This window comes from Canis lupus, chromosome 21, assembly GCF_048164855.1.
Source record: "Canis lupus baileyi chromosome 21, mCanLup2.hap1, whole genome shotgun sequence".
Classification (NCBI taxonomy): domain Eukaryota; kingdom Metazoa; phylum Chordata; class Mammalia; order Carnivora; family Canidae; genus Canis; species Canis lupus.
The window spans coordinates 38,786,547-38,800,570 of record NC_132858.1 but is presented as its reverse complement, the minus strand read 5'-3'; the positions used below and the strand labels follow the sequence as shown (position 1 = coordinate 38,800,570).

Below are 14,024 nucleotides of genomic sequence, written 5' to 3'. Positions count from 1 at the left end.
ATGTTCTGTTAGCCACTTATATATCCTCTTTGGTGAAAATCTCCTCAAATCCTTTGTACTTCCATTAGACTTCTTTTTAATTCTATTGAGTTGTTCTTTAGCTGTCCTAGATACAAGTCTTTCTTCATCTATATGGTTTGCAAATTTTTTCCTCCCAGTTTATGGCTTGTCCTTTCATTTTCTTAAGGTGTCTTTTAAAGTGTGCAAGCTTTTTTTTTTTTATTTAAAGATTTTATTTATTCATGAGAGACACAGAGACAGAGAAAGGCAGAGACACAGGCAGAGGGAGAAGTAGGCTCCATGCAGGGAGCCTGACGTGAGACTTGATCCCGGGTCTCCAGGATCAGACCCTGGGCTGAAGACAGCACTAAACCGCTGAGCCACTCGGGCTGCCCTAAAGTGTGCAAGCTTTTAATTTTGATGGAGTCCAGTTGTCACTTTTATGGATCATACTTTTGATATTCTATCCATGAACTCTGCCTAATTCAAGGACACAAAGATTTTCCCTGTTTTCTTATTTTTCTTCTAGTACTATTATAGCTTTAGCTTTTAAATTTTGGTCTATAATCCATTTTCAGTTAATTGTCTGAAATCTGTGTATGTAGGATTGTTCTGAAATCTGTGTAAGTAGGATTGTTCTAATACCATTTGTTGAAAAGGCTGTCCTTTCTCCGCTGAATTGCCTTGGTACCCCTGTTGGAAATCATTGGACCATAAATATAAGGGCTTTTTGTTTTTTTCCCTACTACGCTATTATATTCTTAAGCCAGTATCATACTGTCTTCATTATGGTAGCTTTGTAGTAAGTTTTAAAAGCAAGAATTAAGTCCTCCAACTGTGTTCTTATTTTTTAAAATTTATTTGGTTCTTTTGGTTTCTTTTTCATTTATATACAAATTGTAGGATCAACTTGTCAATTTCTGCAAAAAAAACCCTAATGAGATTTTGATAAGGACTGCATTGAATCTACAGATCAGTTTAGGGAGAACTGCCAATCTTAAACCTTATTGATTCTTCCAATCTGTGAACATGAAATGTCTCTCTCCATTTATTTAGATCTTTACTCTCTCTCAGCAATGTTTTATTATTTTCAGTGTACAAGTCTTGTATTTTTAAAAAATTCTTTATTTGAATGAAATTATTCTTAAATTCTTTATTACTAGCACATAGAAATACAATTTATATCTTTGTATTGATTTTTTTTTAATCCAGTGACCTTCCTGAACTCATTTATTAGTTTAGCAGTTTTTATGGATCCTTTAGCTTTTTTTTATATACTGAGTCATTTTATTTGCAAATAATGACAGTTTTACTACTTCCTTTCCTATCTGAATGTCTCTTTTGCCTTATTCTACTAGTTTGGACCTCTAATACAATGTCAAACTGGCAAAAGCAGACATTTTTGCTTTTGGTCCATTAAAAGTAGTTTCATCATTGTTCAAAGATTATATAGGTTTTTCTGGAGCTGTCTTGGAGATTTGATTTACTTTATACTAGAATACTGAGGCCAGTTCCAGAATTAAGAAATATTTAGATGCCCTGTGTCAAGAATGATCTGTGCTTTGTCTGCTCAGAGGACTAAAATCAAACTGGTTGTCCTTTAGAAATGATAGATTAGTGTGATGTATGTATCATAATTTAATTTGGAGAGTTTTCTTTTTTTCCCTAAGACCTAGGATTTAATCAAGAGGAAGTTCTGGTTACTTCAGAGGTGACAATATTTAAATATTTTCTCCTTGTTGCCATAGGTTGCTGATGTTTGTTTGGGGGAAAAAAAAAGTTGCTTCTTAGGGAGCCTCCTGTGTGGCCAATCTTGTTTTTTTGTTTTTATTTTTTAAAGATTTTATTTACTTATTCATGAAAAACACAGAGAGAGAGAGACAGCCAGAGAGAGAAGCAGGCTCCATGAAGGGAGCCAGGTGTGGGACTTGATCCCAGGATTCTGATATCATGCCTTGGGTGGAAAGCCAACGTTTAACCGCTGAGCCACCCAGGCATATTTGGAGTTGGGTACTTGGGAGATTGTAGAGGCAATCAGCAAAACCATGGAGAGGAATAATTGTTTTCATTTCTTTAATTTTCTTTAAGTTCTATACATGTTTATGCTTAATAGCACCAATGAAGAATTGAAAATACATAGGATGATGTATTATGTTATATAAGCAACCTAATATTGATTTTTAAAAATTGTCAATAACATACTACAATTGTTTAGTATAAAACAACGACTACAAAGTTTGTTTGTGCTTCAGTTTAAGCCATTTTTCTGCCCCACCTTGAACTTACTGAATCAAACTTACTACAGAATATTGTATTCAGAAGTCTTGTATTTTAATTTGCTTTCTCCAACCCCCCCCCCCAGGTGTTATATAATTAGAGATAGATGAAATAAGATTGGCAAAATGTTGTAATTAAATATTACACTGTAATCGAACTGGAACTTAGATAAAAACCTTAAAATGTTGAAATTACTAAAATGAGGTAATGGATATATAGGGATTCATTATGTTATTTTATTTTTGTGTATGCATAAAATTCTCTATCATAGAATATTTAAAAAAAATTAACAGTTTGGATGTAGCAGCCTGGTCCCAGTATGGACGATGAGTTGGGAGCCACTGTTCTCATTTGGGTTCACAATCCCCAGAAACATATTACTGAGGATCCAGTGGTAAACCGACTGTTGTACAAAGCCCTATGTTTGAGATACTTTAACTGGAGGCTAATAGCCACATGAATAAAGGTAATTAATTGGGACTCCTCATTACTAACAAAAATGATAAGAGGAAGCTTCGTGTAAATTACTTGTCATTATTCTAACAACTGAGTATTCCCATTTACCAGAAGATCAAATGAGATAAGAAACAAAGCATTAGTAAACATATAAACATTTTCTTTTCTGGAAACACAGAAAAGAGATCAATGATTTTAATTGGAGACTAGTATGTCTTCTGTATCTCTTCCTACAAGTTTCCAAAGATTTCACCAAAAATTAATAACATCAGAGGAACTGAGCCCTAGTACTAATGTATAAAATTTGAGTCATTGACAGATTATTCATTAGATGACTTTTAAGAGTTTGCTAAGTTTTATTCATCTGTTACCATTTCTGTATTTGTCTTTTTCTATTTTAATTGCATTTATTTATTTTATTTATTTTATTTTATTTTATTATTTTATTTTATTTATGAGAGACACACACACACAAACACACAGAGGCAGAGACACAGGCAGAGGGAGAAGCAGGCTCCATGCAGGGAGCCCGATGTGGGACTCGATCCTGGGTCTCCTGGATCAGGCCCTGGGCCGAAGGCGGCGCTAAATTGCTGAGCCACCTGGGCTGCCCTTTAATTGCCTTTAATATTCATTGTCCCTGGATTAGAAAGGACCATAATATGATAATAGCATTTCACATATTATATGTTGTGGTTTTCTCTAATCTGGATACTTGTGACTATTAGTCAATCCTACTACTTTAGGATTTCATAGACTCAAAGTATCTCCCCCCAAATATTTATTATGGCAAATGGGAAGATAGTAACTTTGCAGTGGGGATAACCAGGCCACAACATAATAACCAAGTATCCAAGGTTAACATGGCAAGTAATATGATATTGACATCATAAACCACTTGGTGTGTCTTCTCGCTGAGAAGGACACATCATCGTTCTCTGGTGTTCTTGCCAAAAATGCATACCCTCATTCTAATCAGAAGAAAACAAAATGAGTCAGAGCAGCTTTTATAGATTGGAACAAACTAAGGTGAAATAATAACTACATGTAATGTGGGAAAGAGAAAAAAAAATTTTTAATTGCGGAAATTTGTATGCAGTCTGTTAATTACTAATAATTACTAAAATAGTGTGACAATGTTAATTTTCTGATTTTGATAACTGTGTGATGGTTATGTAACATTAAGGGAAGCTGAGTGAGGGACATTTGAGAATTCTGTGTACTATTTTTACAGTTTTTCTGTAAATCTAAAATCAGCTTTAAGTAAAATTTTAAGGATCAATACAAACTGGAACAAAACTGTACTATCTATGACTAAAGACTGATTTTTTTTTTCATATAAATCAGTAGGAAAACAGACATAGGTAAAAATGTACAAAGGATATAAGCAGACAGTTTATGGTAAAAGAAATCTAATCAATAATTATGAAATATGTGACCACTTGCATAGTTCAAGAAATACACATCTGATGTTTTTACTTTTTAGAATGTCACTTATTAAAAAGTAGAACACCAGTCACTCTAACAAATAGCATTTGTACTGTTTAAGTTACTGTACACCTTTTAGAAGGCAAGTAGCATTTCTTCTGTTAAGAACCTATCTTATACCACTGTTAGCAGTGAAAGCAGATACATGGACAGCAGCATTCAGTGTGGTAGTGTTTTTAATAGGAAAAAATGGTTCATCAGTACACTAGCTGTTTAAATAAATAATAAAACATCCATATAATGGATTTCATGTAACATTATGTGAATAAGATAGATATATGTATTAGCTTTGGGAAGAGTTCCCAGATATGGGATTAACTGAAAAGTGAGATACAGAATATGAGATGATTGCATTTGCATAGTTTTTCAAGTATGTAGGTATATGCATAAAAATTACTTCTGCAAGGTAAAAAGAACCTTAATAGTGTCTTTGTTGGGAAAGGGACCTGGACTTCAAGGGTGGGGGAAGATTACTTTTCATTTTATACCTTTCTTTAAGGGGCATCTGGGTGGCTCAGTTGGTAAAGTGTCCAAATGATCTCACCTCAGGTCTTGGTCTTGGTCTTGTGGTTGTGAGTTCAAGCCCTGCATTAGGGCATGGAGCCTGTTTAAATTAAAAAAAAAAAAAAAAGAAAGAAAGAAAAAAAAAACTTTCTTTAAAATCTGATTTTTAAAAATCATATACATACTACTTTTATTTTAAAAATAAAGTTGCAATTCTATAAAACTAATGAAATTTCTATTTTGGAACTTTTTTGGTAAAGATTTTTTTTTTAGCCTTAAGTTGTCATTACCTAATAATGAATATTATTGCCAAGTGTAGTATTGAGCACTTTTATGAATCATCTTATTTCATTTGTCATAATTTACTTAATTTTTATAATTTCTGGTGAAATATGAAAGCTACATTTCCTAATAAGAATTTTAGCAAATGAGCTTGTACATCAGTGGTTAGAGTCTATTACCTCATATATACTTGTTTAAAAACTGCAAAGGCTTCACCCTGGGTTCTTGTCTAGCAAAATCTGGGATGATGCCCAGGAATTTGTATTTTAAAAGAGTTCCTGAGATTATTCTGATTACAGTATAGCGTTAAAACATAGCTTTACATCATCAGATTTTTGTTTTTATAGACTTATTTTCTATAAATATGATATTATAAGTTTTTTAAAGAAAATATTTTGAGTTATATGGCTTATTAGAAAACATGTTTATCAACAGGGCATAATTCATGAAATTCTTTTTATTTTTTTTTCCTTATAGTTGATCACAGTCGAGTTAAGTTGACTTTAAAGACTCCTTCTCAAGATTCAGACTATATCAATGCAAATTTTATTAAGGTATGTATTAACTTTAAATGGTGTTTCTCTGCCCTACTTAATGTCTTCTTACATAATAATTAAATTTTTTTTAAATTGCCTGAATATTATATCAATAGCAAAAACAAAAAGAAAATTACAGCCCTTGCACACTTTTTATGTGGTTTCCTTCTAACCTTATTCACAAAGATAAAGACTTTGCTTAGTTTCATGATAGTTGTGATGGCTTTCTATTTTTTCTTTTGTTTCTTTTTTTACATTGAAGACTTATAAACAGTTTACCAGTTGCTAAATCTTTTCCATTGTCCCTCTGAGTTTATGTACAAAAATGTACAGACATAGTCATTCCGTGTTGTTGAGCTATGTAGGTTGTTTCCAGTTTGTAATATTGCAGTGAACATTTTTCTTTCGAATTTCTGAGGATAAATTATCAGGGCTGGAATTAGTGTGTAATACTGTTTCAAAATTATAGAATTACAGACTTAGATTAATACCTTTTGAAAATTGTCACTATTTTTCGAGTGGCAGCACTAGTGAGTACAAGATTAAATACAGCCTTTATGTAGTTAACCATTTTTGGTTACTCTTATACAAAAGCAGTCAAGTTCTTACATAGTTATCAATAGATTCAAACTGCTACTTGATTTTTTTTTAAAGATTTTATTTATTTATTGAGACACACACACAGAGAGAGAGAGAGAGGCAGAGACACAGGCAGAGGGAGAAGCAGGCTCCACACAGGGAACCCGACATGGGACTCGATCCTGGATCTCCAGGATCACACCCTGGGCTGCAGGCGGCACCAAACCGCTGTGCCACCGGGGCTGCCCAAACTGCTACTTGATTAAATAAAAGACTACTTTGTTCCAATAGTTATTCTGTGTTTTGAATAATTTCAGTTCTTTTATATATGGTATTTATAGGTACTTAAAAAATATTTTGTTGAAATATTAAGGTGGTACAAGTTATATGGTAAAATTAATATTATCTATGTCAACATTAAACAGTCATGATTTCAAATAAAAACTTTTTTCCCCAACAAAATCAATTTTATTAAAATTATGGCAAAACCCAAAACTAAAAAGTTAAACAAAGACTAATATGTAGGTGGTTTGCTGTTTTAGATGTTGTCAATGTTGATATTCTTTTATAAGGACATTTGTTAAAAGTTCTAGTATTTTGGAGCACCCGGCTGGTTCAGTTGATGGAGCATGCGACTCCTGATCTCAGGGTTGTAAGTGTGAACTTCCTGTTGGATATAGAGATTACTTAAATATAAAATCCTTGAAAACAAAGAAAAGTCCATGTTTTTAATTCTACTTAGTAACAGTGATTTATTGTGTGATTATATTATGTACTAGTTTAGCATATTATTTCATATATTCCCAGGTATGTAATTAGATATGTATATTGTAGGTACCAAGTAAACCTTTTGAGTAAATAATTGGACTGTTAGGTAGTTTTACTATTGTTTTTAGAATCAGTGCATGTTTTTTATGTTTCTTTCCAGCGAGCTTTGTTGACTAGGTATTGGGGCTTCTTTTTTAAGAGCCAAGTAAATAATAATTTGTAAATTAGCATAAGGCAGTTTTTTTTTTTAAGATTTTTATTTTATTTATTCATGAGAGACCCAAACAAAGAGGCAGAGAGCTAGACAGAGGGAGAAGCAGGCTCCTCACAGAGCCGGATGTGGGACTTGATCCCAGGACCTGGAGATCACGACCTGAGCCAAAGGCAGATAGATGCTCAATTGCTGAGCCATCCAGGCATCCCATAGCATAAGGCAGTTTAGTTTAATTATCATTTCTGTGTGCCATGTCTAAAAATACACAAAAATAGTATTTCTCCAAAAGCTGAAGTGAATTGAATATATTTTGTCATGCTTTTATGTACTATGAAAGAAAAATTATTTAGAAATATTTTATGTGAAAAGAGGAGTATTACTAATAAAATTTGAAACCTTAAAATTTAGGTAAGGGAGTATTTTTGGTAATTATAATAATATGAAATTTCCTTTTAATTATTTTAGGGTGTTTATGGGCCAAAAGCGTATGTGGCAACCCAAGGACCTTTAGCAAATACAGTAATAGATTTTTGGAGGATGATATGGGAGTACAATGTCGTAGTAAGTAATTTACCTTTCATAATCTGTTTTGAGAAGTATTAATGTAATGACATAGGATGTTTTACTGAATAAGTGATAAGAAGACTTTTTAGCCATAAGGATATGTTAATTATAACGTTTACTAAAAAGACAGAAATTGAAATCTAGGGTGTATCATTCAATTCTCACTAATTAGCTGAACTATTTTAAGAAGATAAGTAATTTACTAGTTACTTTTCCTCAGTCAATAACTAGTAAGTTATTGACTTACTGAGTAAGATGAACTGATAGATGGATAGAGGGATAGCTATGTGATTGAACCAAGAAGAGTGAAATGTTAAGGGTAGAATATAGATGGTAGGTAAAATTATTTTAGCTTTGCTATATGTTTGAAACGTTACATTACAAAATATTAGGATGAAGAAGCAAATCTAATAACCTTTTTGTTTAACACATTAAATGCATTCAACCTTCAGATAATTTTATTAAATGTATTTAGAATATTTCATAGTGTTTGAGTAAACATATCCTAAAAGTTATATTTTAATGTAACTTCAAAAGTCAGAGGCCAACCTGTAAGAATCATAAAGTTTAATTCAAATAAAATACATTATGTTAATTGAAGCCAATTTAATTTGTTGCTGTATAGTTACCCCTTGATAATAAGGTGTTATTTTGATCATTTCTTTAACTCCTGCTTTTAATATTAAAACTACTTTTTTTGACAGGCCAGGTATAATTTTACTCAGAGTAAAAAGTAGTTCTTGGAATTCATATTTTGTTTATAAAGTAAAATTGTGTTTAACTGGTACATTCTTCATCTCATCCCATCTCCCATTTCTTTTTAGATCATTGTGATGGCCTGTCGAGAATTTGAGATGGGAAGGGTATGTATAACTATTAACATTTAAAATAATTGTGGAGTATCCTTTTTATCACTTCATTTCTAGTGATATTATGATTCCTGGTCCTTTATTATATTCTGAACCCAAGTGGTTAAAGTAGATACTTCTTTTTTGTGTCCTGCTATTGGTTTTATTTGATAAAAGGAACATCATAATCTCTAAAACACATGAACATTTTTTTTTACATTTCATAGGTATGTTTTATGATACACTTAAAAAGTAGATATTGTGTTATTTCATAGTCTTTAGATGTTTAATGATGTTATAAGTATTTATGGACTATTTATGGACTGAAGTAGAGAGGTATTTCAAAATAAGAATAAAATTGAGCAAATGAAAATGAGTTAAAAAAATTTTTATTAATTATCACCAACTTGTAGCTTGAATATTCTGATTTCTCTGAGAATACAACATTTCTTTTGTTCGTACTATCTTCAAAAGCAAAGAGAACAAAATTCCTTAATCTGAAATTTTTAATATTGTTATTTTTATACTCTGTGCTAGTGAAATAGTTTTAAAACCATTGTGGTCTTGTGCAGCATTAAGACCAATTAAGTTTTAATATTGAAGGTGCTAATAGATTTATATATAATAGATATTAAGTAAAACTTAAGTGTGGTCCGACACACATATCAGACTTAGAACAAATTATGTGGTGATTTGAATTTTCTTTATATTAATGTGGTACGTTAAAGTGGAATTTTTAAAAATCTATTTCACTTATCACCTTACCCAATTCACCTCTAGCAAAAAAGTTGTAAAAATTCTTGTGAAATTTTATTCAGTAAGAGATATATTGCATTAAGCAAGATAGTGCATCTTTTAGTTATGTGGACATTGTAATATATAAGTCAACGGAAAATCTTATTCTAACTAATAATTTTTGTCATTCCTCCCTACTAAATCCTTTACCAGTAGTGGAAATATTAATTAACATTGGGTAGAAAATTAACAGTCTAAGATTAGAAAATACACAAACCAAGAAATTAAGTAATTATCTGTTTAAGATTCGACAGGATGTACTTTAGTAACAAACAGTATTATTAATTGTTTGCAGTAGAATATTTCAGTTTCATTCTCCTAGTGTTTTTTTAAGTTACTGTTAAAGGTTAGGATTTATTCCTCCTTCCATTCTATTAATAAGTTTACTACTTGTATTTCAGTAATAATACTTGATGAAAAAAGGTATTGAATACAGAAATTTTTGAAGCTAAAGATTTTGTGATTCATCTTGACTTAGAATATGACTTAATGGAAAGAACATAGATAATGAAATCAAATAAACCTACACTTTACTATCATTTTGACCATGGTGAAGTGAACTATCTCTCTGAGCTTTAGTTTCCTCATCTTTGTAATGAATGATGTTCTTAGGTTACACGTGTATGATGTTTAGCACATAGTTTTTGGTATTGATTGTTTATTAAGTTTATACCTGGAATATAAATACCAGTCCTTAGTTATAACTTATAAAGAGGGACATGTTAGTCATGCAGCTTTCATTTCTTACTAAATTAAACTCCAATAACTTGTATTTTGCTTGTTTCAAGATTTAAGACTTGACCCAGTAGAAAACCCTCTCTTCAAAAAAAAAAAAAAAAAAAAACCCTAAAAAATAATTTAATTAATTTTATTATTCTCTGTAAACTTTCACTGGGAAATGAGGTGTGTGGTTTTAAGTCTTTTAAAATATTACCACTATTTACTGTAAGCTAAATTGACATACTTACTATATAGTTCTACTTTGTTGTCCTGTGTGCATTATTGTCAACTTAGAGATAATTCCAGTCTGTAGTTAATGATTTCACTTACGTGTTTAGACCTGTAAGAATCTGGTAAGAACTGATGCATTGCCCACTGCCAAAGGTTTATTTTAAGCTAGATTGTTAATTACAGGCTTTAATTTTATAGGATCTTGATAAAATTGCATCATTTCTTAGCATCAGAATCACTGTATCTTCTACAAAGTTAGGCATTCACTTAACCAAAGTTTCTAAAATGATGGGGCTTAATATTAGTAACCAGTGAAAGTTGAATGTTCTAAGTCTATACTTGTTAAAAATGGGAAGGTAAGAGGGCAAACTAATTAAACTTTCTGTAATCTCAAATAAAAGTGGATAATTTAAATAGTACATCATGCTTGTATAGAGTTTTTACCATCAATAGAATATTTGAAAAATATTTTTAGTACTTGCAACAATGGTGCAAGATAAGGATTATTACTCCCATTTTTACAAGTAAAGGAACCTAAGGGTCAATAAAATAGTAACGTTAGGACTTGGAAAATTCTTTTTAAAGCAAGTAGCTTTATCCTATCCACTATCCACAGATTTTATACCTAACGGGAATTCAGCTAGATATTATAGAGATTGTCATTTTACAAGTATTAGGACTTGTCTGGCAATCCTTTATACTAAATGAACTTTGTTGTGCCAGGCACTTTGTTTTTTTAAAACGGTGTTTCTTTTCTAGAAGAGGATCTTTGGAGTTTACTCTTACTGACCAAGCAGATAGCAATGAACAGCTCAGACACTTACATTAATAAGTTTTTTTATGAGTAATCTTGAAGAGCCAACAGTAGCTACCCTTTAAGAACAGTTGGATAAGTCTAAGTTCTTCTAACACTTTGTCTTACTGATGTCAGGTTTTTTTGTTTTCTGGGAAAAGCAACAAGTTGCACACTAGTACACAAAGTATTTGTAAAAGTTCAGGAAAAACTATCATACGAATTACTTACTGACTCTTTTTTTGGACAACAGAAAAAATGTGAACGCTATTGGCCTTTGTATGGAGAAGAACCTATAACATTTGCACCTTTTAAAATTTCTTGTGTAAGTACTTATTTATATGTATGTTATTTAATTAGAAAATTGGGATGCTAAACTGTTGAATAATTATAATATGGTATGAACTCAGTTTTATGAAAGCTAAGCATTCAATATTTCCATATAAATTGGCACTTAATTATAAAAAATAATAATAGTAATGTTTGGTTTTAGGGGTGCCTGGGTGGTTCAGTCAGGTAGGTGACCAATTCTTGATTTGGCTAAGTTCATGATTTGAGGATCCTGGAATTGAGCCCCACATCCAGCTCTATTCTTGGCAGGGGGTCTGCAGGAGGATTCTCTATCTCCATCTCTTTCTGCCTCTCCCCCTGCTTTCTCTCTCTCTCTCAAACAAATCTTCAAAAAAAAAAAAATGTTGTTTATTTTTATGCTGCTTTTAAATTTAAAAGCTTTGAAAGTTACTTCATAAATGTGTAATTTCCTTTTATTATGTTAATTTTGTGTTAGTCTTTATATATAAGTTGATAATACATGTTTATGTATATAAGGGTAAACAGAGTAACCTAGCTGTGTGCTTTGAATGATCTATTTGAAAATTAGTATCAAGTTGGGGTCCCTAACTGGCTCACTCAGTGGAGCATGTGACTCTTAATCTCAGGGTAATTTCAAACTGATATGTGAAAAACCCTTGATGACTGAAGTATAGTGTATTGTGTTAATGTTTCATATGTTATGCTATCCAGATTTTTAAAAATTATATACAAAGATGTTTTGAGAACTGCAATCCTAGGAGTAAAAATTGATCCTATATGGCAGATAATTTATTATGAAACTTAAATATCTATTTAATAAGCTCTGGAAATGAGTTAAATTCTTGTTCTAAAACTAACACAGCAGAAATCTGAGAAAACGAATTAAAAAACAAATGATGCTTAACATTCTACAACTAAATGAGTTGAAATTTTTGAAGAGTTGGGCTTTAAGAATAGTAAAACAATATTTAAAATAATGAATAGAAGAAAGAAAGATTATAATTTGGAAAAACATGAATTGACTTTTTGGGGTGATTTTTCATTTTTTTAAAGATTTTATTCATTTATTCTTGAGAGACACAGAGAGAGACAGAGGCAGAGGTAGAGGGAGAAGCAGGCTCCATGCAGGGAGCCCGATGTGGGACTCGATCCTGGGACTCCAGGATCACGCCTTGGGCTGAAGGCTGATGCTCAACCGCTGAGCCACTCAGGGGTCCTGGGTGATTTTTCAAATTGAACTAAAAGATAATTTAAGAAGTTCTTTTGATGAGAAGTTCGATTTGATTAGCAGTTGCTGGTTTGATGTGTCAATACTGGGGTCAATTCATGCCAAAGAAGAAAATCCTTTCAAGATTTCAAAGAGGAAGCAATTTGTATGTCTTGTGGTTATTTCCAACAACTCAGGATTTGTTATCACTGATATAAACAAAAATCCACTTTATAGAGGCGCCTGGGTGGCTCAGTCTGTTAAGTGTCTGACTCCTGATTTCAGCTCTGGTCGTGATCTCATGGTTGTGGGTTCAAGCCCCCAAGTCATGCTCCACACTCAGTGGGGAGTCTGCTTGGAATTCTCTCTTTGCTCTTCCTTCTTCTCTCCCCCTGTGCCTGTTTGCGCACTCTTAAATAAATGAATCTTTAAAAAGATTAACTTTATAATTAAATAACCATAGTAAGTGACTTGACTGACAGTCAGGTTTTAATCAGTATCAGGAACAGTATCCGGAGCTCTCTGGATTTGGTGATGAGAAAGAGGGTAAAATATTGGTGGGAGAGGGTGGGAGAACTTCCTTTTTTTTTTTTTTTTTTTTTTTTTTTAAGGGTCTTACTTGTTATTTATGAGAGAGAGGCAGAGACATAGGCAGAGGGAGAAGCAGGCTCCTCACAGGGAGCCCAACGTGGGACTCGATCCCCAGACTGGGATCACGCCCTGAGCCAAAGGCAGACACTTAACTGCTGAGCCACCCAGGCATCCCTGGAGGGAGGACTTCTTAGGAGGAACTCAGTTGCATGTTGCTGCATGTAACCACTTAGACCAGATGTTGGCACACTATGCATAGGTCAGTCTGACCCACTGCCTGTTTTGTAAATATTTACTAGAATACCACCATGACCATTAATGTACACATTGCCTATCACAACAGCAAACAGCAAAGCTGAGTAGACAAAGACTTTTATGGCTTGCAATGCCAGAAATATTTACAATCTAGCCTTTTTAGGCAAGAAAAAGTTAAGCCTACGTGTCCCTGACTTGTTCAGTCAGTAGAACATATGACTCTTGATCTTAGGGTTTTAAGTTCGAGTCGCACACTGGGTGTAGAGATTACTTAAGAAAATAAAATAAAGGGCAGCCTGGGTGGCTCAGCGGTTTAGCGCCGCCTTTGGCCAGGGCGTGATCCTGGAGACCTGGGATTGAGTGCCATGTCGGGCTCCCTGCGTGGAGCCTGCTTCTCCCTTTGCCTGTGTCTCTGCCTCTCTCTCTCTATCTCTGTCTCTCAGGAATAAATAAAATCTTAAAAAAAAATCTTCAAAGAAAAAAGAAGTTAAGTCTTGGAATGGTGTTTTCATCCATACTCCTTTTTTTGTTGAAAGTAAAAACATAAACGTCCCCTTTATTGTTATTTGAAAAGTTCAAAATGAACTACTGTGATTTAAAAAAT

General features: G+C 32.7%; 1 protein-coding gene across 6 annotated transcripts in view; it reads left to right on the top strand.

The window, feature by feature from the left end:
• PTPN12 (protein tyrosine phosphatase non-receptor type 12) overlaps window positions 1-14,024 on the top strand; it is an 85,068-nt gene that overhangs the window by 40,883 nt on the left and 30,161 nt on the right. For all 6 annotated transcript variants that reach the window (XM_072791414.1, XM_072791411.1, XM_072791412.1 and 3 more), the window contains 4 exons: window positions 5,485-5,561; window positions 7,570-7,665; window positions 8,493-8,531; window positions 11,309-11,380. In XM_072791414.1, coding sequence (XP_072647515.1) covers window positions 5,485-5,561; window positions 7,570-7,665; window positions 8,493-8,531; window positions 11,309-11,380 — 284 coding nt within the window. The remainder of the gene's footprint in view (window positions 1-5,484; window positions 5,562-7,569; window positions 7,666-8,492; window positions 8,532-11,308; window positions 11,381-14,024) is intronic.